This window comes from Thunnus maccoyii, chromosome 3 (genome assembly GCF_910596095.1).
Source record: "Thunnus maccoyii chromosome 3, fThuMac1.1, whole genome shotgun sequence".
NCBI lineage: Eukaryota > Metazoa > Chordata > Actinopteri > Scombriformes > Scombridae > Thunnus > Thunnus maccoyii.
In genome coordinates this window covers 18,549,844-18,575,725 of record NC_056535.1, presented here as the reverse complement: position 1 = coordinate 18,575,725, position 25,882 = coordinate 18,549,844, and the positions used below count along the sequence as shown (strand labels likewise).

At 37.7% G+C, this 25,882-nt stretch overlaps 2 protein-coding genes across 2 annotated transcripts in view; one reads left to right on the top strand and one right to left on the bottom strand.

The window, feature by feature from the left end:
• The window catches only part of tspo (translocator protein), a 33,264-nt gene extending 28,288 nt beyond the window's left edge, over window positions 1–4,976 (bottom strand). Inside the window, exon 1 of the mRNA XM_042405665.1 lies at window positions 4,888–4,976. Within this exon, the coding sequence (XP_042261599.1) occupies window positions 4,888–4,952 (65 nt within the window). The 5' untranslated portion in view covers window positions 4,953–4,976. The remainder of the gene's footprint in view (window positions 1–4,887) is intronic.
• Window positions 16–25,457, top strand: LOC121893704 (sodium- and chloride-dependent GABA transporter 2-like). Its single transcript, XM_042405658.1, has 15 exons — window positions 16–553; window positions 877–1,061; window positions 1,559–1,693; window positions 4,905–5,045; window positions 5,290–5,377; window positions 7,480–7,612; window positions 8,830–8,964; window positions 9,136–9,239; window positions 11,244–11,368; window positions 12,158–12,270; window positions 12,377–12,514; window positions 12,740–12,842; window positions 17,361–17,461; window positions 18,819–18,989; window positions 23,146–25,457. The coding sequence occupies exons 1-15, from the start codon at window positions 546–548 to the stop codon at window positions 23,296–23,298; spliced, it is 1,833 nt and encodes a 610-aa protein (XP_042261592.1). The 5' UTR covers window positions 16–545; the 3' UTR covers window positions 23,299–25,457.
• Window positions 25,458–25,882: the final 425 nt, after the last annotated feature.

Here is a 25,882-nt window from a genome sequence, read left to right as displayed (position 1 = left end):
AAGTGACAAAGTGAGAGATGAACAGTTTTACAAACATGCTATACAGTAAAAAATAATAAACATTAAACACAAACATAATAAACAAATACAGTGAGTCACGTAACTCAACCCAGTGGCTGTTGGTATTGTTCTGCATGATTTATGAGGCAAAGCTACAAATTCCCAATTGGCAGATGACCGTTGCCTGTACAGCCAGTGACATAGCAGAGACGACTCAGCTGATTTGGTTTAGTTGTTAGCAACTGTGCTAATCTTAATGACTCAAGCTGCTCCTGTCTGAGTGGAAAAATACAGCACGGAAGTGGTATACCTTGAACCTTTGTCAGAGCCAAAACTTTTTCTAGTGAGACCGCATGGTGTGCAGACCAATCCGACAATAATTAGGTCATAGAGGAGCCAAAAGGAAACCATAGTTACTTTGTTTCTCACTCTGGCTCTGCTCATGACATGTTGTTTGTGTAGAGATCCCGCGGTGTACCCAGCTGAGAGGAATACTGATCAGTTTGTTGTTGCTGTAGGCAACTCTTGGGGGAGGGGGCTTTGTGATGGAGGGGTAAGTATTCACTGTGTTTTTGTTTTACACTAAATGCATCGCTTTAATTGTGAAATGTGCTCCAGTAGGTGCAGCTTTCTGTTGAACACTCGCTGGGTGAAAACTTTCCATTCCTCATAATCCTGCAAGCTTAAGTTCAACAAACAAATAAATAAATAAAGCTTATGAGCAGTGCCAAACAATAGTCAGCTGAGTAGTTTTGTCTCTGTGCACAGCCCAGAGTTACAAATATTTGACAGTCCTTGTCCTATAAATGTAGAGGAGGTGAAAGAATTTTTCAGGTTGTACTATTCAATATTAATCTGCTTTTTGACCATGTCAAGAGAATTCCTCAAAGGAAACAGCCTTGAGGTGCCTGATCAGGATAACAGTCTAGTGAAGAAGACTCAGTTGTTGGACCGTGGCCAGTGGGCGAACAAGTTGGAGTTCCTGCTGGCTGTGGCAGGAACCCTGGTTGGACTGGGAAACCTCTGGAGGTTCCCTTATTTGTGCTACAAAAATGGGGGAGGTAAGTGGGATTCCCAGATGACAAAAAAATCATATGTATGCTTTTACATTTACTGTTTCCTGTACAAAGTCAAGCAACCGCAGTTAATCAAAATGCAATGTCAACACAAGTGGAAAAATAACCTTGACATATAAATAGATTTAAATGATAAGGAGGCTACTCAAGCGTCGCACAAAGCTGTTGTTTGTTATTAAAGAAACTGAAGTTTTTTTTTCTTTGTGTAACTAAATGTGAATCAAGGGACAAAGGAGACCATTCTTTTTGCCAAATCTGGAAGTTAGTCATTAACATACATTTCTTTAGGAAAAAAAGATTAAGTAAAATAAAGGTCTCCCTGCAAAGAACCCATGTGGGCCTACTAATACTGTATTCAGATGTAGCAATACAAAATACAGGAAAAGTCATGAACAATCTTGATCGTGTAAACTGGTGCACTTGATAAAAACAGCCTCCTTCATTTTGACAATATGTTTATACATTTCTTGTGTACCTCCCAGGTGCATTTCTGGTTCCCTATGTCCTATTTCTTCTCTCCTGTGGTATTCCAATGTTCCTCCTGGAGACAGCGATGGGGCAGTTCACATCTCAAGGATGCATTACTTGCTGGAGGCATTTCTGCCCCTTGTTTGAAGGTTAGTGTTGTAAGAGGAACTGAGTTGTGTAAGAGTAAGTGTCTGACTCTAGTAGGACACAGTCCAAGTTACTGTACCGCTTCATTCCCAAAATTTCTCAATAACATTTATGATTCTTTTAAAGGTTTGTTCCATTTCATTTCCACATACATTAATAACTATAGAAATATACATTAACAAAGTGTTTTGTAACACAAAGTATAATAAATAACTTATTAAATGAATGTGGCATTATATCTAATTGGTAAATATTAGGGATGCACGATATTGGATTTGCGATATGCCGATATTTCCAACTCATTGTGGCCGATTGCAGATACCGATATATGCACATATTTTTTTCCAGCTGGCTGAGGAGACTATTATGCATGCAAGCATAGATTGTACTAAGTATGATCAAGAAAAACAATATGTGAAGGAAGAATTTAGGAAGACTGGACTCAGGAGCTCAGCATTAAAACTTTAATGAACTTGCCAAGTGGGTGGAGCAGTAGAGTTTTCTTTGAGTTTATTAGACAGACAGGATTAACGTGTAGGATTTAATCTCTGGTCCACACTCCGGAGCAGAAAGTGATGGTAATGTACCTAACACGCTGGTTGCCAACCGCCGTTATAAACCAAAAAGAAGAAGATGAAGTTTTTTATTTTTCAAACAGAGTGGTGCATCCTGTCAGCTGAGGAATTTCTTATTTGTGCAGCACCGCAACACCTCGATGGACTGTGTCACCCTGATGGTCCTGGTGCTTCCTCCTCAGGCTCCACTTCACTCAGCTGCCCGTCAGACCCGCTGCTTCTTCCCACTTTAACCCAAAGAAAAAATCGGGGCTCAGTGGTCCAGTTGGATCCACATGGAGAGCCGGGGCTAACGTTAGCTGGGAGGCTAGTGGAGCGTTAGCCGCTGCATGACCAGAGGGAAGCACAGCCAGCTAGCACCTTTGCTAGCCTCCCAGCTAACATTAGCCCTGGCTCTCTATGTGGAGCACCGAGCCCCGGTTTGTTATTCGGGTTCAAGTGGGAAGAAGCAGCGGGTCTGACGGGCAGCTTGAGTGAAGTGGAGCCTGCGGAGGAAGCACCGGGACCGTCAGGGTGACACAGTCCATCAAGAGAAGCACAGTCAGGCAGCGGAGGAGATGGCAACATATCGGCCTCTCATAATCAGCAGAATTCACCAGAGGCGATATTTCATTTTAGAGCTTTTATCGGCCGATACCGATGACGTGCCGATAATATTGTGCATCCCTAGTAAATATATATTAAAAAACAACTCAAAACACTGTTTGGAGCACAGTTGAAGGATAAACTAGTCGAGGATAAACTTGTTGGTAATTTAAGAACAAAAAACCTACAATTCCTTGGGGAAAAAAAAGGCTCCAAACTCAAGAAAGCACTATTGTCTAACTGAATCAGCTCTCATGATCAACACCTGTGTGTTGTAACAGACGTGATTATCAAACCTGAGAAACCTAAAATTAACTGGTGCTGAACACTGGTTCTTTTCACAGAAGATGTTTTTTGAATGTCACAGCAGGAAAATCACATCATCAATGTGTAAATAATAAAATGATGAAACTGAATTTCATTTAGCTGGGTTCATGTCACAGTCTTGTTTTTGTGCATGCTGGTTCACTGTCACTGCTCACTGAGACACTTGAATAGAGCAGAGCCGTCGTTAAGGATATTAGTATCACCTGTGCTTTTCCTGCTACGATAAGTCAAAATGACCATTATTTTCCCAGTTACAATGTGCGTTACAGAGAAAAGAAAAGAAAAGAAGCAAATAATAAAGGTGAAGGCAAATAAAAACAATAAGATCATTAATATAAAATATATAAAAATTAAAGGAAGGATGGAAAAGTACAACTCGAAGAAGCATAAAAGAATGCATTAAAAAAAAACATTTTATGTAGGGATTTGAAAGACGTTACAGATATCTATCCTCAGTGGGCTGAGGTCATTGAGTTCAAGTGTTCATTCTCACCAACAAAATCTCTTTCACTCATTAGTGTGTTCTGTAAGTGTTGAAGCACTTACGGACAAAATTAGTTCCCACAAGTTAACATGTTGATTTTCCTCTGAGAGCCAGATATCATACTTGATACGAATCTCCACCCACTAATGCCAGCAAATAAGACTGTGGCACGCACACCCAAATGGATGACAGATTGATAAATGGATTGTTTTCTGACTTTTGTTTGAGCATATTATTCTGTTTACTTGCTCGGAAATATTATATAAGCAGTTGGTATCAACCAAGAGAAGCAAAGGCTGCCGATCCACTGTGCCAGTGTGTATAATGTGTGGAAATTTACAGAGACCTCCCTACAGGTGCAAAGACAGAAAGGCAATACTGTTGTTCATACAGTCAGTTCATCTGTTTTTTTAATTGCCAATGTAATTGTCATATGAAAAGACCAAAACCAAAAGTATGTTAGTCTGTCTCTCAACACTTTTTGTCTTCTCTGCCCATCTGTGTCACTGAAGAGCCTCAAACTCTTCAGTGTAGTAGTTTTTAGAAAATGTTACTCAAAAAGAGGTTAAAAAAAAAAAAATGTTGGGGACTGTTTTCAGTCATGGATTCATGTGATGCTTTTGCAACCAGGAGGATGTCTGATGGATGGCCCAAAATTAAATACAGTGCCAATGTTGAAACCGATACAAAAATGGAGGTTTACCACACAGAAAAATAAGTATAGTATATCAAGCACAAAAAACAAAAACAAAACACAGAAAATAAACTAGCCGGAGACAGAGTGGCTCTGTTTACCTCTGTGATGTAGTTGTCACTCTCTCTTTCTCTGGAGATCTCCTTCCGACTGAAACAAGATCTCAAACTTTTACCTGTCACCAGTCAGTTAACCCTGGCTAAAACAGGTGTGCCAGCTGGCACAGCAAGAGGGAACTCTACACCTTCAGTCAGTGTGTAAAGCTTATCGATCTATACCGCACTGTGAGCGAGTATGCCCGTCTGGAGTGAATCTACCTGCCTCAGAAGCTGTGCCAGCTTACAGCGATCTGTCACCAATCTGCTTTACAGATGTGATCTGCTGATATTTTGAATTGATTAGTCATATGACCAACCACCCAACCCAGTTGAAACTACAACAAATAAACTCTCTTACAGACAACAGACTTCATACTTTATGTGCAGCAGTATAATTTTGTCCATCATTATCAATAATCTACGTTAACCACACCTTGTCTGTCTCCTCAGGGATCGGTTACGCCACCCAGGTAGTGATTGCATATGCTGCAGTATCATACATCGTCATCCAGGCCTGGGCATTCTTCTACCTCTTCTCGTCTTTCAGCGCTGAGGTCCCGTGGGCCAGCTGCAGGAACACCTGGAACACAGGTAAGCATGCAGACAGATGTGTGTGTTTTCGCTGTGGTCGGCCCTCACTTCTAACGATATCAGTCAGACTTCTGATGAATTGGACAAATTTTAGCACATTAAGAAAGGAAGGGTCCTTCACATCTCAAATTATTATAAAAATGCTGACTGCTTTATTTGATGATTATATAATACTGTCTCTGTCTCTTAACTTTTACTTTGATCAATTAAAATATCTCATTGTATGTGTTTTTCCTTCTCTTAGAATACTGCGTTGAATTTGATAAAACAAATGTGTCGTCCAATTGGACAGCAGGTGCAAACGCAACAACGCCTGCAACAGAATTCTGGGAGTAAGTGAAGTTTACAAATCACGCTTTTGAGGGGCTAAATATTGAAGGTGCATTGGTACCCTGTTGTTTTGTATTTATTTGTCTGTGGCAGTCTGTAAAACCTATAGGTGTTTTTTTTATAAACATTAGTATGTAAAGAGGCCTTTTGGTTGTAACTGCTCAATAGTACCCAGTGTAGGATACCTGTAACCTGCACATTTAAGGAAGTTCCTCTAGTGCCACCATCAGTCCTAACGTCAAAACACTTTTTGAACTTGGAACTCTTAAACTTTTTTTTATGTATCAAGAACAAACTTTTTCTTTTTTAATGGCCCTATTTTAGTGACACAAGCACAGTGACAAGCACAAAGACTGTGTGGGCGTCTCCAAGCACACCTACTATTATTTTGGGTTATTTACTGTAGGTTCACTAGCACAAAGTGCAAAATGGCTGGATGAGGGTGAATATATATCGGAGGGTGTAGTGATTAATAAATCAAAAGACATTTCTTCAGGAAATTATATATAGTTGACTAGTATATTGAGGATAGAAATAAATAACAAAGAATGTTGGTGAAGCTGTTTAAATGATTGTTTAATTCCTGTGTATCTGATGTTGTTCATTGGTCACATTGTTTGGTAATTGGTCATTTGGTATGAAACAAAGTTGGAAAGGAAACAACAATGCACAGGAGGAGTAATGAGCCCTGGTAATGAGATATCTCCCACATAAAAAGAATACAGAGTTATGACTGACGAGACTGATGCGTGTATAAAACTGTGGTTATTTTGTCGCAGCCAGGTGTTGACTTAACGTAATTGAAGTGGACAGCCGTACATAGTGGCACTGCACTCTAGTGCAGCATTTTTCTAATCACATATTTATCAACATATCTGTCCTGCTGCCTTTCGTTGGCTGCAGGGATTTAATGAACATCGATCAATGTAACTGATTCACCACCATTCCTGCTTGAACCACATTATTTTTTTATTTAAACACATCTACTGGTGGGAGAGTGTTTAATTGAAATAGTTTATTTACATTTTAAGCATTATTCCGTTATTTGCGGTAAATATTTAGTTTGCTCCGGTTGATAAATTGACTTTGTGCCAGAAACAGATGTGTTTCTGAGACTATTCTCAGTGCAGACACAGTTTCCACCAAAACACAATTTGAATGAACCTCCTTCTTGTTTGCACCTCCCCTCCAGCCTCTGACAGGCAAAATGAATTTCAAGGTCAGGAAAGTACTAATCAGTCGGCACACTGGTTGTTGCGCCTCCATAATAATAGGGCCCTAAGTTAACTTTCTTTGAGTCAAGACGCACCCAACAAACAAGAAAAAAAAAAAAAGTATTTGGCTGTACAACCGAATTTGGCAGAAAAGACTTAAAACAGGGCGTCAAAGTTCCCATATTGCCGAGTCACGCTCAGTTTACTATCATATCTCGTCAGGCAGTTTCAGAGGCAACCAATCTGACTTGAAACACATTTTTTCTGCAAAGTTGATCCATTTTTTAGGAAATGTTAAAGAAAGCACCACTGGGACAACTTTGATCTCTCTCAGGGAGGATTTTCTTTCCCCAAACCTTTTGACTATGATTAATGAAGTTGACCTTGGATAAATGATATCATTTAGAAAAGGAGTCTGTTTGATACTTTATATTGTCCCACACTGACTGGCCAGCTACATTTTGACAAATAATTACTCGTCCATCTTTCTTCCCTATCAACTTCACTGTGTTACATTCTGTTTTTCATACGCTGAGCTACAAATGTCTGGTTGTACAAGAACTGACATGAGCGCACTGCATTAGTAATCTGTAGAAGTGTAATGTTAGTTTGAAATATCTCAATTACTCATATTTACCCAAAATTGAAACTTTACTTCTGTAGGGCCAAAAAAGATTTTTATCATTTTTAAACATGAATATGGTGCAATGTAGTAACAACACCATGTGATCAGTCACAATGATCAGTTGTTCTTCACTATTATAATAACCTTCTTTATTAGTTTATATTAGTCTTGAACAAAGTTCAAGACTAATATAAACTAAACAGTGTTTTTGTCTCCAAACTATTCGTCTGCCCCAGTTTTTGCAATATGATGTTTCTCTTTTCAGGAGACGAGTACTGGGTATATCTAAAGGGATTGAGGAGATTGGTAGCCTGAGGTGGGAGTTGGCCTTGTGTCTCTTACTGGCTTGGATCCTGTGCTACTTCTGTGTGTGGAAAGGAGTGAGATCCACTGGAAAGGTAAAAAACTGTCATTTGAGGACATAGGATTTTGTATATGTGGGTGCGTGTGTGTTCCTTTCATTATAGAATTTAATTTTGGGATCACATTCAATTTTTCAATTTATTTATATAGCACCAAATCATAACAAAAGTTATCTCAGGGCACTTTTCACATAGAGCAGGTCAAGAACGTACTCTTTAATTTAGAGAGACCCGACATTCTCCCATGAGCAGCACTTGGCAACAGCGCCAAAGAAAAACTCCCCTTTAACGGGAAGAAACCTCAAGCAGAACCGAGCTCTAGGTGGGTGGCCATCTGCGTTGACCGGTTGGGTTGAGAGAGAAAGAGGGAGGGAGGGGGAGAGGGGGGAGAGGGACACAGAGAAGCATAATAACAACAATAATAACAATAACAATGATAAATATAATAGAGATATGACTAATAATAATAATAGCCAGAGAGGGGATCTAACTGAATATGAGAAGTATTCCTCATTTGACGTTTTGATGATGTTATGCTGGAACAACCCGATAATAAACCCTTTATCAGAGACACTTAGATATTTTCCTCTTGCCATGTTAATACAAGATCAAGGTACACTGAGCCTGCTCAACATTTTTATACATCTCACAGAGCATAATAGGATATTAATTGCTTTAACTGTATCATTTGGTAAACCTGTGTGGAAACACACTCATTCATTCAGGGTTTTCCTTTAATTTGTCACCTGTCTGTATGTTGTATGTTGTGGCTTTTCAAGCTGGCAAAGGAAGGTTGATGAAGAGAGCAAACAACTTTAAAAGGAAAAATTTAAGAGCACACAGGGCGGGACTGAGGGAACATGAAAGCATATTTCTCTCTCCATGTCTTTTGAAATTCTCGGTTCTCCTCAACAACTTTGAAAGTAACATTTGCTGCTAGCATTAGTGATAAAGTTCACAAATCACTGACAGCCAGTGGCAACTTGTCATGGTAATGACATCACACTTCCTATGATTGAACTGCGGTAAACACACATAGAAACTGATGCTGGTCACAAACATGGACTTTGTATCAGTCTTTGAGAAGACCCAGCATACAGTGCAGTATTGATTTACAGTTCAATGTTACCCTGTATTTGATCGTTGTTTGTACTGTAGCTGTTGTATTGCAGTTTCTTCTCAGATTCCAATAATAAATGCTTTTTGAAAAATAATTTTAAAAAGAAAAACCTGCCTTTGTTTCGTGTTGACAGGTAGTTTACTTTACAGCCACTTTCCCCTACGTGATGTTGGTGGTTCTGTTGGCTCGTGGACTCACTTTACCGGGAGCTATGGATGGCTTAGCTTTCTACCTTTATCCTGACCCGACAAGGTTGGTGGACCCTCAAGTAAGTAATAAAGTCAACAATTCAACATAAATACCAAGACAAGCTGCCAGCTCAGTCGCCTTCTGCTGGAAGCCCAAATACTGTAAAATATCTGAATTTCACCAGTCTCCATTCTTACATTAGTTTAATTAGTAGAAAATTTACTAACATTTATTTTTCACATTTGATCAGGTTTGGATGGACGCAGGGGCACAAGTCCTTTTCTCTTTTGGGATTTGTCAGGGGAGTTTGACAGCTCTAGGCAGTTACAATCAGTATAACAATGATTGTTACAAGTAAGTGCTCCTTTGTTTCCTTTTTAATTTGAGTGCAGCATCAGAACATGTGCAGAAAATTGGCCTGAGATCCAATTTGTCTTTCATTGTCTCAAACATCCAAATATTTGATTTGACTTGAGTCATATTCATATGTCTGTATGTACCCTTGTCTATTATAGAAACATATATATCCCTATTTTATGTCAAATTGTTCTCAATTAATGTTTATTGTTTCTAATCTTTGGTTTAGTACAATAAATTGTGATGCAATATATTGCGTAAACTTGGAAAAGTTAAAAAGACAATTGCTCAGTTGATAAGATCCTGAAACCTTAAGTTGAAAATGAAAAAAAATGATAAAAGGGAATTCAAATACATTTCCTCAGCCACTTTTAAAGTCACTACAGTGATAACTACGGTACAGTCGAACTTTTATGTGATCATAGCATTTTTTTATTATACTATTTATTCTGTTCTGTTCTATTTTCCTGCAGTCTTTATGCAATTTTCCTCAGGTGCAAGTCTTTTTTTTTTTTTTTTTTCATCTGTGCCTGTTTGGTAACGTCCTAGCACCAAACAAGCATACTTGCACAAACGTGGCAGGAGAGGTGCAGCTGAGGCTGTGTTTATGCAGATTAGGTGTGCAATTTTGGTGCTTATTATGGCATGAAATTGCGTCTGTAATAAAACGTGCTCAGACCACCTCTTATCGCACACACAGACGCAGGGCAATTTTTGTGGCTTCGGTTGGCAGAGGCACAAGTAAGTTAAATTTTGCCTCTTTCAGTTTGCTACACATTTTCACATCTACTGCAGATTGATGTGAAAATCAAAACCCAATTTTTAAGTAAGATTTTTATCAATATCATCCATATGAGCATACTCCGGTGACCCGGAACTCAGAAATACATCCTGTTGGATGCATGAATTTCCCACAACAACTTGTAGAACGTTGGATCTTTTCCATGTTTATTAAACAGCTGTAGTCATCACACAGCGGCAGGAACGATGCGCATTTCATCTACAGTCTCTGATTTGAGAGAGCATAAATGAGGACTTTTAAATATGCAAAGGAGGAGCAGAACTGCGTTTTAATTATCCTATAACCACAAAATAAGCAGCAGCACCGTTATGCCAGCAGCTGCAGCACACATGAGAATCAGCTCTATTTTCATTCTACCATTGTCAGCATATTTGGATTGATGTATATTAATATTTGGGGTGTCCAGAATGTATCTCTCTCACTCAGCCTCTCTCCCTCGTTTCACCTGTTGCTGCGTTTAAAGGGGGATGAGAGGAGCTCATGTGATTGGTCATCACTGAGGCTCATCCAGACTCCACCTGCTGATTCTGTATTCCTCCCGCTATTAATGTGTTCAGTCTCTCCTCGTTGCACCTGGCTGCACCTGGATGAGCCCAGAGTGTGCCAGTGCTGGCTGTCAGGAAAACTGCAATAATGTTTCGGTCACACTCACATGCACCAGGAATTAAGACTTAAATCTGCGCCTGCGTCCTATTTCAGGAAAATAGGGCTCTATGAGTTGCTTTCAGCATGTATTGCTGTCTACCACATTGTGTTTTTTGATACCACCACTGGGGGGCATCAAAGTAAGAAATGTTTAAAGGAGATGAAGTCTAGTATTGTAAAGCTTTGAGGTAGTCAGGCATGATTAAAGAAGTGCTGACCAGTTTCAAATTGAAAGCTCGTCTTCAGGTCAGAGATAATGAAAGACAGATTAATAACACCCAGAAACAATTCACCACAAGTTAATATTTACATCAGTCATCTTCAGTGTACATAAAGTACAAAATGTTTTACCGCCCTCAGTATATAATATTTTTCAAACTCAAGACTCAAACACTGTACACTGTCTTGAGCAGCCAAATTTATTCCAACAGTACCACTATCTCTATCATGCTCTACTGTTTTCTTTTCATTGAAAAAAACGAATTTACCAAAGAATCCTTCATTTATGTTAAATACTTTCTAATATTTGGTGTTTTTCTTTTTTTTCTCCTCAGGGACACATTTGTTCTGTGTTTGGTGAATGGCGGGTCAAGCTTCGTGGCAGGGTTTGCTATCTTTTCAGTTTTGGGGTTCATGTCCTATGAACAAGGACTGCCAATATCTGAAGTGGCCGCATCCGGTAAGAACATCACACCACCACTTGTTTAACAGTATATAATCACTTATATAAATACAACTCTGTTTATGTAAAGAGCTCCTTTTAAATAATCATAAAGCTTGTAGACAGAGTGGAGAGTTTAGCTGTTGTTTGTGACAATCATTGCTATGATTCATCAAGCTATTGAACAGTCAAATCTGTTAATTGAGTGGGTTTGCCCTGATTTCACCACAAATGTTTGTATTCATTAATTCATCTTAAATGTAGTGCTCAAAAATTTTAAAAAGATTTAATACATAGTATTTTTTTACTAGGTATGGTAAATGGTTAGAGCTTGTATTTTAATTTTAGAGACAATCTTCCTTTCCTTCCACTAAAAAAACATTTTTTCCACTGAAACACTGCTGATCAAGTATTTGCCAAGTTTTGTTTCTATGACAACCATTAATCCTCCTTATAGGAGGAGGATTACATAAACTGTGAATATCAGCCTTGGTGTATTGGCAGATTTCTGTTTCTTTTGCTCTGTTACATTATATAGTTTGTTTGTAAGCCAAGCAAATGTTTCTGCTCCAAGCAAGCGAGCACCAAATTTGTCATGTATTAACAGTAGAGCTGATTAATCAGTGGGCCAATATTAGCTTATCAAAGATGTATCTGTATTAGCTGGTAAATAGCAAGACATAGAAGTACAGTTTAATATAGTTTCCCTAGAAAAACAATCTACATTCTATTATAATAAAAAGGTTGTATCTCCATTCAATGACACAAACAAAGTGACATTAAATAACAAAATGTGTCTAAATACAGGTCCTGGTTTGGCATTTATTGCCTATCCACGGGCAGTAGCCATGATGCCTTTACCTCAGTTGTGGGCTATATGCTTCTTCATCATGGTAATCCTGTTGGGTGCCGACACACAGGTGAGATAAAAATGTTTTGCATTAATCAGATACTAAGCTCAAAATATTTATGCTTAGGTTTTTGTTGAAATGTTTGAGTTTGATCAGTGGTCTGTGTCTTTGTCAGTTTGTGAGTCTGGAGTGCCTGATGACCTCCGTGACGGACATGTTCCCCACTGTTTTTCGGAGAGCTTATCGTCGAGAATTGCTGCTGCTTTGTCTCTGCTCCATCTGTTTCTTTCTTGGTCTCCTTCTTGTCACAGAGGTGAAAACTCTACTTTGTCTCTCACATCACTTTTGGTGACTAAAAGTTAGTCTCTATACCCTCTAAAAAAGGCGGTGACCAACAATCCACTACCCTTTTTTAACTTACATATAGTCGGTACTGTAGCACATTTAACTGCTATAGTCCTAATCTAATTAAGATAAATTAAATTTGTACAAGAGTGATGTTTCTTGTGCACTAACCATTGTCTGTATCTTTCTGCAGGGGGGCTTGTATTTCCTTCAACTGTTCGACCATTATGTTTGTAGCGGCAACAATCTTCTCCTTCTTTCAGTGTGTCAGTCGATAGCAATGGGATGGATATATGGTGAGTCATCCTGTCATGCATCAGGCAAAAATATACTTCAGACAGGTTTGATTTTTATGCATGTTGGAATTGTGTTTAATCTATCAAATTGTAAGGTTTTGACATGGTTAAAAACAGAAAAGGACTGATGAAAAGTGTAAAAGTTCACTGAATAGGTAGCCTACCATGGCACGTAAGACGCCTTTATTTCCACACTTAGATTCACTGAGCCATTTATTACTGAAGGCCACAATATGAGCTGCTGGTTAAATTCAGATTTGTAACCGTTTATTCCAGCAAATCTGAAACATCTGAGTAAAAAATGCTCACTGGAACCAAAAAACTACCCCCCAAAAAACAGCCTTTTCAGGTCAGCACTTTCAGCTGCTGTGCAGCATAATGGATTGTTGTCCAGTGTGCATTGGGCTGAGGGGGTTAATTTATGCAGAGATATGTCTTAATATTCTGCTGAGGCACTCCTGGCTCTCTAGACCTCTCAGCCTAAATGTTATACTTTTGTTCAGACCCAAACAGAGTCTGGTGGACTCTGGTTTGTCCACCAGAAAGCACTGACAAGTTTGACTATAAAATGTCCAGGTCAGTTACTTAAGCAAATTTGAGAGATTAATAATTGTCTCTCACATATGGATACTGATATCAACCTAAAATGAACAGAAAGATTTTAGGTTTTAAAGACATGTCTGAATTTACTGTAAGCTTCCTCTTGTCTTAAAATAGATTTATCGTGGTTTTTGAAGGCTTAAACAACAGTTCTTTTAGTCCGTGAGAAGCTGCAAGTGTTCATTTTCTCCTAACTAAGGCTGCTACTTATGATTGTTCTCTAAATGATGGTGAATGAACCACATTTTAGGTCTGGGTTGAAAAGCAGTGAACTCGCCCCTGAAATTACATGTTTACCCACATTTTACTATTGATGTTCACAGGGATTTAAAGCTACAAGTGAACCCTGAGGCTCCATACATAGCTTACATAGCTTTTGTGCATCTGTGCCAATTTGGCATGCACTTCTACCCGATACACTTTGTCAGCTGATTTGCCAGATATTTTGTCCTCACTCTAATTCCTATGTTCTCTCTAACATTCATCTTTGTTCTTCCCATCACTCATGTTTAAGCTTATCTAAGCTTGAAGGCCATTGCTGTAGATCCTCTTGAGGAGGGGTGTTTGGTCTTTTTTCTTTGAATGTGAATACATACAAAAGCTCCAAGAGAACTCTATACATTCACTTTATAAAAACGCGTCCTTCACGCTGCCATCATGTCAACAGGGATTTAAATACTGCTTCAGAGGGATTTAAAGCCCCGCTCCAGCCAGTGTTACTTCCTGTTTAACGGTTCTTTCTCAAACAGAGACTGGGGGTGTGGTTAATAGTTGGACGTAATCCATTACCATGGCAACAAGATTGCCATTCTAGCGCACTGGTGATGTGTCGTAATGGTGGTGATATTATAGCCTAACCTGTCCACTTACTACAGTATTAGCTGTATAGATTAGGTTAAATGTCAGTTACAGAGATATGTGAAATTGATAGGTAAAAATTACCAAATAGACTGAGGTTGGTTGAAGTCAAGCGTCTCTTTAATTCAAACCAAACATATGTTGTAGACACGGAGAGTACGCAGAGTCTCCGTGGAGAATTCTGACAAGACAAAGGAAAGACACTAGTATATATTGACGGCCTTGATGCCCTGGGAGGCACCTCTAGTTGTTTACAGATTCCTTCTAACAGCCTCAGACAAAACTTTACAGAGCTCTCACTTTCACACGATGACCATGATGTCCATATGACTATCATAGTGTTCCCCTCAAGGCCCTGCCGTCAAATACATACACACATATGACCATATCTACTTAACTAATACATGAATTTTTCTATCAGAAATCAATCGGTGAAATCAGATGATGGCTTCTTTATTGATCGATCATCTCCTAAGCAACGACATCTTGCTTTATTTTGTAGTTAATGTCCATAAATTTTCCTCCCAGGCCGGTTCTACGAGGGTGCAAAAGCATGCATTGCACTCTCAGTTTAATATTTTGCACCCTCAGAATTAAGAAAAACCCTTAAAATTTGAATAATAAATGCCTAATACAGCGTGGTGGGTCTTTGGTGCACAGACTGTGTGGACGTCTCCATGCACACCTGCTATCTTGGTTCATGTAGGCCTATGTGCAGCACTGCAATGTGCAAAAGGGCTAAGTGAAGGTGAATATACATCAACAGATGTGGTGATTAATGAGTACTCTCAGCGAGTCACATCGCTGCTCTCATAGCTCTGAAACAGTTTTGCCAATCACAGTTAAACGTGATAACAACAGTTCAATAATCGGAAAGCTTTTCTTCAGGAAATGTCTGGATGATTCAGAGCGTCCCGACAAGAACACACATCACTACAAATCAGCATCCAAAGACAGATGGAGTAGTTTGGTTTTTTTTATCAGTTAGTTACAATAATAACGATAGTAATAAAAAAAATGTTTCTATGATTATATCAGACCGACACTATTACAGCAATAATTCTAATCTATCTCACCTCGTACATAGTCACATAGTTTAGTAATTAATGTTACACAACAGTCTTTGCGCTACAATTTGTTTCAAGGATAAAACATGAGACGCTACTTTTGCTAAAAAGAAAGTTGGAAAAGAGGCTGATGAACCCTGCTGACTCAATGTCTCCTTCATAAAAAAAACAGAATAATGAGTTATAACCAACCAGTGTGATGTGTGTGTGTGTGGTTATTCTGTAGCAGCCTGGTGTCATCAGATGGTTTAATGAAAGTAAACACAGTGAACGGTTGTGAGTAACAGCACTGCGCTCTGACTGCAGCGTTTTGCTATAGTCATACGTTATCGTTCCGTTTTCAAATTTTTGCACTTTGAGCGCAAAATTACCTTATTTGTCAAAAAATATTTGGCAAACCGTGTGACTAATCAACACTGTCAGTAAATGACTCAGAAAAATATGAAATATCTTTAAAATGCCAAAATACACTGGAGGTGGGCTTTAAGGCTAGGGTGAGAAAAATATGTGATATGACAAAGTAGCACATATTATAACACTTTTAATGATTCATAATGTTACTTAAAATGTTTCACAATGATGTTCATACCCCTGAACAATATCAAATGTACTTACTACTATTAAAACGAATTGAAAAATATATTTTCATGTCACTTTTGAATACTGATTCTAAGGTCTTCTGAATTGTCAGTCATCACCATAAGAAAAATATTATACTGTACATAAATCACAGGTAGGTGCAAGGCTATTAGAAATCTGTATCAAGTAAAATATAAATACATTTAAATGGACAATTTCAGGATTCAGCACGCAGAGTTAGTCATAGCCCATAAATTTAACACTTTGTCCTTTGTCATTCAGTATTATAAACTTCCCTTACTCTCAATTAACATGTTGAAAGTTTTACATGCGATTAAGCTTCTCTAATATCATACAATACATAGGCTTGATTATAAATCAGTCATTTATTAATAATAGATGTTAACCCTGTGAGTGTAATTATACTTATGTAACAGAAACAGCCATAATCTATAAGTCATCAATACGGCAGGTATTAAGAATATTCAGTCAGTCAGCTGTGAGAAACTTCTGCATGGTGTCAATGAACATCATCACGGTTATTTGTAAAATAAATTATCTTATCTATAGTTCTTTACATCTAAGTGGTAGATCTTCATAACCTGTGTTGGAAGTAATTCCATTACTTTTGGCGGTAACTAAAAATGTAACTAATAATTTTTTCAAATTAAATAACACAATTACTGAAACTTAAATGGGCTCGATACTTTTGTCTGTTGTGAAAATAGTGAACAAGTGGCAGTGTGCAGGTGGCCTATCTATTATCTATTAGGCCTATTAGGATAAGAAATTACTGTCAAATGTCTGAGAAACAGTTCATTTCATTTTACACTGCCGAAAGAGTATTAAAACTGACTTGTGTACTAGTGCTTGATTCGAAGGCCTTTAGAGGATCAAAACATATCCATTGTTTTTTTTATTGTTCCACTACTTACTTTTCATCATAGTGATAATGGGTACAATGATAAAGTTTAACAGTTGTTCCACACTGTGCCACAGCAACACTAAAATAATATAGCTATATGTGCATTAATAAGAGAATTAAAGCAGACATTTAAAAGTAATGAAAAAATTACTTTCCCTAGTAACTAATTCATACTTTTACATACAGTAATTGGTAAAGTAATAAATTTACTTTTGAGAGCAATAACTGTAACTAATTACTAATTTTCAGTAACTTGCACTGTTACACTGTTCATGACACACAGTTCTTTTTGTATGCTCCTTTTACTCAATATTTGACTAATCAAACAACTTTTTGAAAATTACCCTCAATCCCGCTTAATATATAAATGTGACTTGCAAAATCTTTTTGTGTTTTTAAATGAAGTGTTTTCAGCTACTGTTCAAAATGCTTTTTAATCTCTATGGATTTTAAGTTAAAACTAGGTATTTACTTTGCTTTTATGAACAGGTGCAGATCGTCTGTTTGACAACATTGAAGACATGATAGGTTACCGACCGGGGCCACTAATGAAGTTCTGCTGGCTTTACATTACCCCTGGTGTTTGTCTGGTGAGTAGTTTATTCTATCTGTGTATAACATGGAAAGTTATTGAGACTTTTCTATGAGAAAGGCATTGAACAAATGAAAGCTGAAGCAGTTTTGGCTAAACTCTTTTTGGTTATTAACTTGACATTTTTTGTGTGATCACAAACTAAATCCATTGATGTTTGGAGTTTCCTGCCAGTCTTCTCCTGTCCTCATATTTCATTATTGCCTCTCATTCGCTTACAGCAGGAGCTGAGGAATGAGGAGGAGATGAAGGTTTTAAAAGCAGGGATTTTAAGAGTTTCCTGAGAATTTCATTTTGACAAACACGCCACGTCAATGGTCTCCATTTGGGGGGATAGGCACACTATTTTCTTTGCTATTTAGGGTGAAAAAAGAAAACAGGTGTATTTTTACAGCAAGAAAATATTGCCTACTGTGATGTGGTGGACATACTGAGGGAGAACGAGAATCATATGGCCATCTGTGTTTATGGTATATAATGCAGGAAACATAAGACATGGTAGATGTTGACATATAATAGAACAAATATTCTCTTTTTCTGATACCGTTCCCGATCACCCATCCCTCCCTACCGTTCACTTTCTACCCTATACAGCCTGTGAGCCAAAAAACAAGGAAGAGGGATTGAGATGAGTACAGGTTAAATGAACAAATATACAAGACCAAACAAAACCACAACAATACACATGATGATGGAGAGAGGGGAAGAAAGAGAGAATAAAACAAGACTGAGAGTCATGTTAGCAGCTCTGTGAGACTGTACTTGCTGTAAATGCTAACATTAGCATGCTCACAATGACAATTCTAACGTGCAGATGTTTAGCATTTATAATGTTTCCCATGTTCACCATCTTAGTTCAGCGTGTTAGCATGCTAACATTAGTTAATTAGCACTTCACATAAAGAATAGCTGAGCTTGATGAGAATGTTATTAATTTTGCAGATAACCAAACTATCGGACAAATTCACATTTTGACCTGATGGTGGCGCTAAATGAAAAGTTAGGGGATCATCAAAGTTATTATAATTCATCTTGACGGGGACGTGAATGTCTGTACAAAATTTCATGATAAAACAAGTAGTTGTTGAGATATTTCAGTCTAAAGTGGTGGACTCACCAACCAACATCGCCATTCATATTAAGCCACACTGCTTTAGAAATAAATAAAACATTATTTATAGAAAAAAATGTTAAGCTTTAGTATGTTGATAAACTTTAGTACACTGAGACCCTAGTAGACATCACTGTACTAGTGGTGAAGCAAATGTGTCGATTAGAGATGTTGGTGAAAGCGTTGCGTCATTTCAGTGTTGTAAATAAAACTGTTGTTTTGTTGTTGTTGTTGCTGCTGCCAGGGTACCTTCATCTTTTCAGTGGTGAAATACAAGCCTCTCAAGTTCAACAAAACCTATGTCTACCCAACCTGGGCTTATGCTTTGGGCTGGTTCCTTGGACTGTTCTGTGTTCTGCTGGTACCTCTGTGGATCATCTTTAAAGTTACTCAGATGAAAGGAACGATATGGCAGGTATGTACTCAGTAAAGAGCAAGGAATACTATGAAAACCCTATTGCAGTCTTATGCAGTCATTGTAATATTAACAGGGCTGTAACTAATTATTTTAATTTCTCCACTCCAAGATGACATCTTCAAATGTCTTGTTTTGTCGAACTACTAGTCCAAAGCACAAAGATATTCAATTTAAAATGATGTAAAAACAAAAAATCTCATTGAAGAAACTGCAACCAGAGAATGTATTTTGTTTAATTTGTTCTCATTTCAGAAATTATTTACAAGTGTAGTTTCAGTTTCATTAATTCTTCATTCATTGTAATTCTGGTTTTTAAAAAAGTAGTGTTCATGGAAGACTAACAAAACTAAGTTAACGTAATATTTTTTGTATCATCTTTGCAAGCCTTGAAATTAGTTTTATGGTTAATTTGAGGCAGTGAAGATAATATAGAACACAAATGAATAAGGACTATCCTCTTTATTAATGAGAATCATGGTGAGGTAACAGCTCACTCCTCAACCGCAGGGAATAAATGGTTAGTCACTCAAGTAAAAAAAACAAAAACGCAACAATTACAAGTACTGTTGTACAACAAGCACTGAAAGGAACAATTTATCAATTTGACAATTTTGTGGTCAAGGAATGCAGCTGCACATGCCACTGTGCTTGACAAAAATACTCCACTTGACACTAATGATCCTCAAAAATGTGAGAAGGGTTAGAAGTGACAGGTCAGGCTTTTCTATGTGCTCTGTGTTTGTATGTTTGCGCCTCTATGTGTCTGTACAGGCTGATATTTATAGTTGTTGATGATTATTTTCCCACCATTTTATTTGACGGATCAGCATGTTGTCCCATTTGTATCAAAGGCATGGTACACTGGATGGCAACTATCATTAAAAACTGGGGCAGCAACTAACATTTTTTGTCATTATTGAGTGAAAAGATGATTAATTTCTCAATTTAGTCAATGACTTGTCAGAAAATGATGAAAGATACCCATAAATATTTCAAAGAGCTCAAAGTGACAAATTGCTTGTTTTGTCTGATCAACAGTCCAAAACACACAGATATTCAATTAACGATATATTATATAAAAGAAAAAAAGGCAGAAAATCATAACATTTAAGAAGTTGGAGTGAGCATTTTTTATACCGTCAACGTAACGCAGCATCATCTGGCAACTTTTTCAGCAGTTTACCTCAACAAGATGGAGGATAAAATTGTCACTGTAATAATTTTCCAAGTTTCTTAAATCATGTCTAATAATCTTGCAGACAGACCTGACAAAGCACAAATTCGGACTTTTTTACAAATCGGCATCATGATGTAGTTATTTCGACAACTTTTTAATCCATTTATTGCAATTAAATCACAGCAAAATCTAAGTTTATTTTGTGTTAATACCGCTTCAAGGTCTGTAGTTGTCACCTGGGGAAGCAAGTCAGCCAATTTTGGGGGGGAGTTTTGTGTGACGGGTTAATCACAGTTAATCGCAGTTTATCACAGCAAAACAAACAAAGAGTTGGGAATGTAGCCTATGTCTCAGTGTTTACAGATAAGTGTCAGTGTGACTGTTATTAGCAGGAGGACTAAGCCATCATGATGGCAGGCAGGCTGAGCTTCAGTAACATCACCATACTGACTCCCTTTGTCCAGGTGGGGACTAGCTGGTGTCTGCTGTTGCTCGCTGGCCATTTGGGGCGAATAAAAAAAAAATGTTCCCAGTCAAACTCAAATGAGTAATGTAAGGCAAAAATTTGCTTCAGGTTCAGTGTGAACTCACCATGCACAAAGTGAATTTTTGCTTCATGTTATTCGCACAAGTTTGACCGTGGGAACATTTTTTTTTATTTGCGTTACTCGCGCAAGCTTGACCGTGGGATTATTTGTGTATATTCGCGTTACTTGTGCAAGTAATGGTCTGTTCACACCAAACACAAAGCAAATTTTCGCCTCACGTTACTCATCATCTGTTTTTATTCGCATTACGCACACAAGTTTGCCAGCGGGAACATTTGTGTTTATTCACCCCAAACAGACAGTGAGTAATGGCAGGCATCGACTAGTCCCCGCCCAGGCAATCGGAGTCAGCGCGGTGATGTTACTGAAGCTCAGCCTGAATGCCATCATGATGGCTCAGTCCTCCTGCTAACAACAGTCATACCAACACTCACCTGTAAACACTGAGATTTACATTATCAGCTCTTAAGCTGCATTAACAAGGCACACAAAACTCCCCCCAAAAATCTGTTGACTTACTGCACATCCCAGACAATAACTATAAACCTTAAAGCCGAGATGAAATGAAAAATGCATTTTTTACCCTTTTAGATCACATCTCCAGTCATGCTGTGCACCTATTTGACAATATATGCCCAAAAAATACAAAAAAATCAATTTCTTCATTCTTATATCAAAATCCAATGATGATTTCTTCCTGTAAAACAAAATAAGATGTCTGCTTACCTAGGCTTCAACCAACCAATTTCAACCAATAATACCATGACATCCACCCGTCAATCAATTTGCAACTTTTAGCAGCACAGAGCTGAGATTCATTATGACATGCCCACTTTTCAACATTCAAATCAAATTCCTCCTATATGTCCTATGTCCTGCCTGTCTATCCATTTTCACTCGGAAATATGTCAGGATACGGAGGTTAAATACTCTCAAATTGCTGTTTCATCTGAACTTAAAAGCAGTATGAACCCAAATTAACTTAGATTTTGCATTTGATTTAATTACAATAAACGGACCAAAAAGATGTTGAAATAACTACATCATGATGCCGATTTGTCTGAAGTCTGAATTCATGCTTTGTCAGGTCTGTAGGGCTGTAGTCAACCAAAGAAAATCTTGGTCGACTGAAATCGTACATAATCTTCAACTAATCGATTAGTCGCGGGGGAGGGGGAGGGTCAGCTGTAACGGGGCAGAGTGCACAGTGAACTCCGAAGTCACACGTTTCTCCACGTCGGTTAGGCTAACACATTGTTCTGTTCTGAATATACCCCTGTTTTCAGGTAATTTGTTAGTCTGTCCCTCCCACCGCAGGAAATAATGGATTAATCCTGGAAGGCTGTTGATGTCACACTTTTCTCCTTATGAAAGTAACACGGAGATTATTCGACCAATGAGAATTTGGTTGGACGAGAGCATATCGACCAGCTAATCGATCAGTTGACCAGGACACTACAGCCCTACAGGTCTGTCCACAGGACAACAAGCAAACAACTTTTAAAATGCTTGTTTTCTGAATGGAGTTCAAATCGATCAGGGCTATGCTTTGCAAACATTAGCTGTTCCATCCACACTCAAAATAACGTCATCTAAAGGCATAAATATGGAGCGACATGACATAGATATCTACATACTGTGTAACTTTAAAACTATATTAACTAACTGGCATTTAAGATGTAAGATGTATTATTGATGACAGCACCTGGGGTGGGTGTGTGACTCAGGTATTAGCTCCAGCTATGTTAGGTTGAGAAGCAAAAGTGAAGATAAATCAAATTTTTAATTCCAAAATCTTAAAAAAATAAACTCCTCCCACTGGTAAACGGCTCTGGTTTACAGCAGAATCTGGTGTGACTGGTATGGTGGTCCAGTGTGTGTTTATTCCTCCAGAAGTCATTATCCCCCCGTCCAACCCTGGGATACACGCAAATTTTTTGCTTAAATTGAACATTTTCAACTCACGCGAATGACTTGCGTATTTGCATGATTTGTGTCACATAATTCGTGTCATTTGCATCTATTCAAAAATAGACGAAAATTTACATCTATTTGCGTCTTTGTATTGATTTGTATGTAATCTCACCACACGAAAAAATTCACTTAAAGTGAACACACCATAAGAGGTTTTTTTTTTTTAACTGTATCAACAAATGGATTGGATAATTTAAATATTAGTAGTCAAGATGAGACAAAATTATTTTTGAATGTGTTCACACTGCAACTCAGAGTTCAGTTGAATACAATCAATCAATTGATTTGACGACCGTAAGAAATAGGGAGGAAAAGTGAGGGAGCCTTTATACTGTTTGTGTATAGTCTTTCATTTTTTTCAATGTGTTCCTGCTGACCAGTTTGGGAGACCTACTACATTGTACTTAAATATTTTGTCTAATGGGATTGTTGTATCAACAACCTGTCTCCACAGAACCTTAATCAGCTTTGCCGCCCTGAAATCAAGACGCACAACAACGCAGCAAAGCAACCTGAGCAATGCCCTTTGAACCCCGACAACACTCTTTCTCCTGCTGCCAGTGAATACAAGGGAAGTGGTGGAGTTGAGATGGAGATGCAAGTCTGAGAAGCTGAACATTTCTAAGATTTTTTTATGTCTTTTTGTGTAGTTTTTAACTCCAGTTTTACAAGTTAAGCATCTTTAAGAAATTATGATGAGCAATAAATTCTTCCAGCTCTATTAAGTTACCAAATCAGGTCAGCAAAGTGCACAATAGACAGACTTGTTGTGAAATGCCTCTGCTGTAGACCTACAATGATTTGGTAAACACACAGTATTGAGAGGAGTAATGCATTTTAATAGGTATAGTAAGTTAAATCAACATTTCCATGTGTCATATGTCAGCTCCAAAAAGGATCATGAACTGCCAATCTTGATATTCACTGTCCATTAAAATCCCAATCCCATCCCCCAAAAAACAACAAAACAAAACAATTTTTTTTAACAATCCCCGGCTCCAAATGGAGTGGCAGCTCATGTATAGATACATTGCAGAAGGTCTTTATAAGTGGATGATGTTGCCTTTTTTATTTGTGGATATAAGCTTGAAATATATATTTGAAATGGTTTGCCTTATACAAGCTTTGCAGCTACATGTCCAGCTGCAGGGCAGATTTAAATTTCTATTTTCTGGCTCTATTAGCTATCTATATAATATATTTACTTTGTGTTACATTTATTTACCAACACATATGTTACTATATTAAGCTATAATGTGTTGTAGCACAGTGGGGGCCATAAACCTGAGTCTGTTATCAAGACCAACAAACAAACTACTGCTGGCAGTACATACCGTACATCATATTATGCTGTGTCAGCACAGCCATCACTTCTCATTCAGTGATGTGGTTTATTTACAAGAATTCACACTCACAGTTTATCACATGAAGGAATATTCTGAGTGGTTTCACTGTGCACAAACATTCTGCTTAAAAACACAACAGACTTAATGCTAGTAATACTGTTTTTTCTGAGCTAAGTTCTGACATGGCACTGTGGTTGTTAGCCCTTGATTAATGATTGCTCTGCTTAGTAAGTGGTTACTGCCAGGTTGAGTGGCAAAGTGAGGCTGATTTCAAGCATTTAAGCCCCTTTCTGGATGGAGAATGTGAGATGATGATCTCTTTGAATCACCACAAAATCCAGTTGAAAAGTAAAATGTAAAAAGTCAAAAAGCTAAAAAACTACTACAACAAGCTCGAAATTCTGTTGATAGCACTGCTACAGATTACACTTTGCAGCACCAAATTAATACATGCACCAGTTTTAATCACTTCACCTTCAGATTCTGGATATATTTTGGATGAATTAAAGAACTATAGCGCAGGGTTTCGACCCTGATTGTAACAGTGAAGCATTCAGAACTTGCTACGGTTCTGATTAGAGCCTTTGGCAAGCTTCCTCTACATTGCAACAACTGTTGATGTTTATGAATACTGTAGTGCTTGAGAAATTGGCCATACCAAACTTAAAAATAATTCTTGGAGATGAAGTTGAAATATTTGTAACTGACTGCCTTAACCCTAGTATTAGGAAATTACCCTGACCACAGTGTGTCTATGGTGAGGAACATTAAAGTTATCAAAAAAATTCAATGTGAATTTAAAATGTGGAAATGCATCTGGAACTTGCAGCTCTGCCCAAAATGTATGATTTGACAGATGTTTTAGTGAATGCTGTGCAAACAAAACACACAACACACAATTATTGGTAGTGGATTCAGACTTTTGGACCCCAGACATAATATGTATTATGGCAATGTAAGAAATTAAGTCTAAAAGTCTTAATTGTTACAACATTGCACCTGAAGCACAAATCCATGTACTGTAATAACTACAATAATATATAGTATATAGTATAGTATTTAAGAACTATATGCAGTGCAACAGCTTGCACTGAGTTTGGAGTGTCAATGGACTTATACTGTTTTAACCTTCCTATTGTCTTCCCATCGACCATGCAACTTTTGCCCTCCCGGGTCAATTTTGACCCTGTCTGGTTTGACTGTTTATAAAGCATAAATCATAAATTATCATCCAGTTCTGTGTTACACCTTTTTAGCCATCTCCATTCCAACTCATTACCACAAGTTTTACACTTATTTTTGTAATTTATGGTCAATAGACCCCATTTACATGAAATTATACCTCGTTTTTCAGTAAAAAAAAAAAAAAAAACAGCAGAAATTATGAATTACTCTAAGTATAGTTGAGATCAGAGGAAAATATGTTGATGGATTATCACAGACTGGTATATGTAAAAGTTTAGTCAGGATACTGTTTTGAGACCATTTCAATTTTTTTATGACAGCACATGACAGCTGTTGTCCTCCCGGGACAAAATTGGCCCAAGGACATTAACTGACATTAAACTGCTAAAAAACATTGTTTTCATGCCCCTGAATGTATCAATCTACTTAAATAAATAGCAATAAAACATACAAATAACTTCAAATTCACATGATGTTACTGATTTGAGGATTTCCTTTTCTTCTTGACTTATCTTTGATAACCTCTGTTACTCTCACTGAGTTATTTTAGAGTATAATATGTAATGCTGGTCTGTTCCCACAACAAGTAAATATCAGGTTACTCAGTGTGGACTGTCTATCAGAAATGCAAAACATTTTGTTGACAAATTATATTCATGC

Bases quoted from the DNA above. Each gene is read 5' to 3' on its own strand.
- LOC121893704 (XM_042405658.1), top strand. The intron at 1,062-1,558 runs GTAAGTGGGATT...TGTACCTCCCAG, and splicing joins GTGCTACAAAAATGGGGGAG to GTGCATTTCTGGTTCCCTAT. The intron at 17,462-18,818 runs GTGAGTAGTTTA...TGCTGCTGCCAG, and splicing joins TTACCCCTGGTGTTTGTCTG to GGTACCTTCATCTTTTCAGT.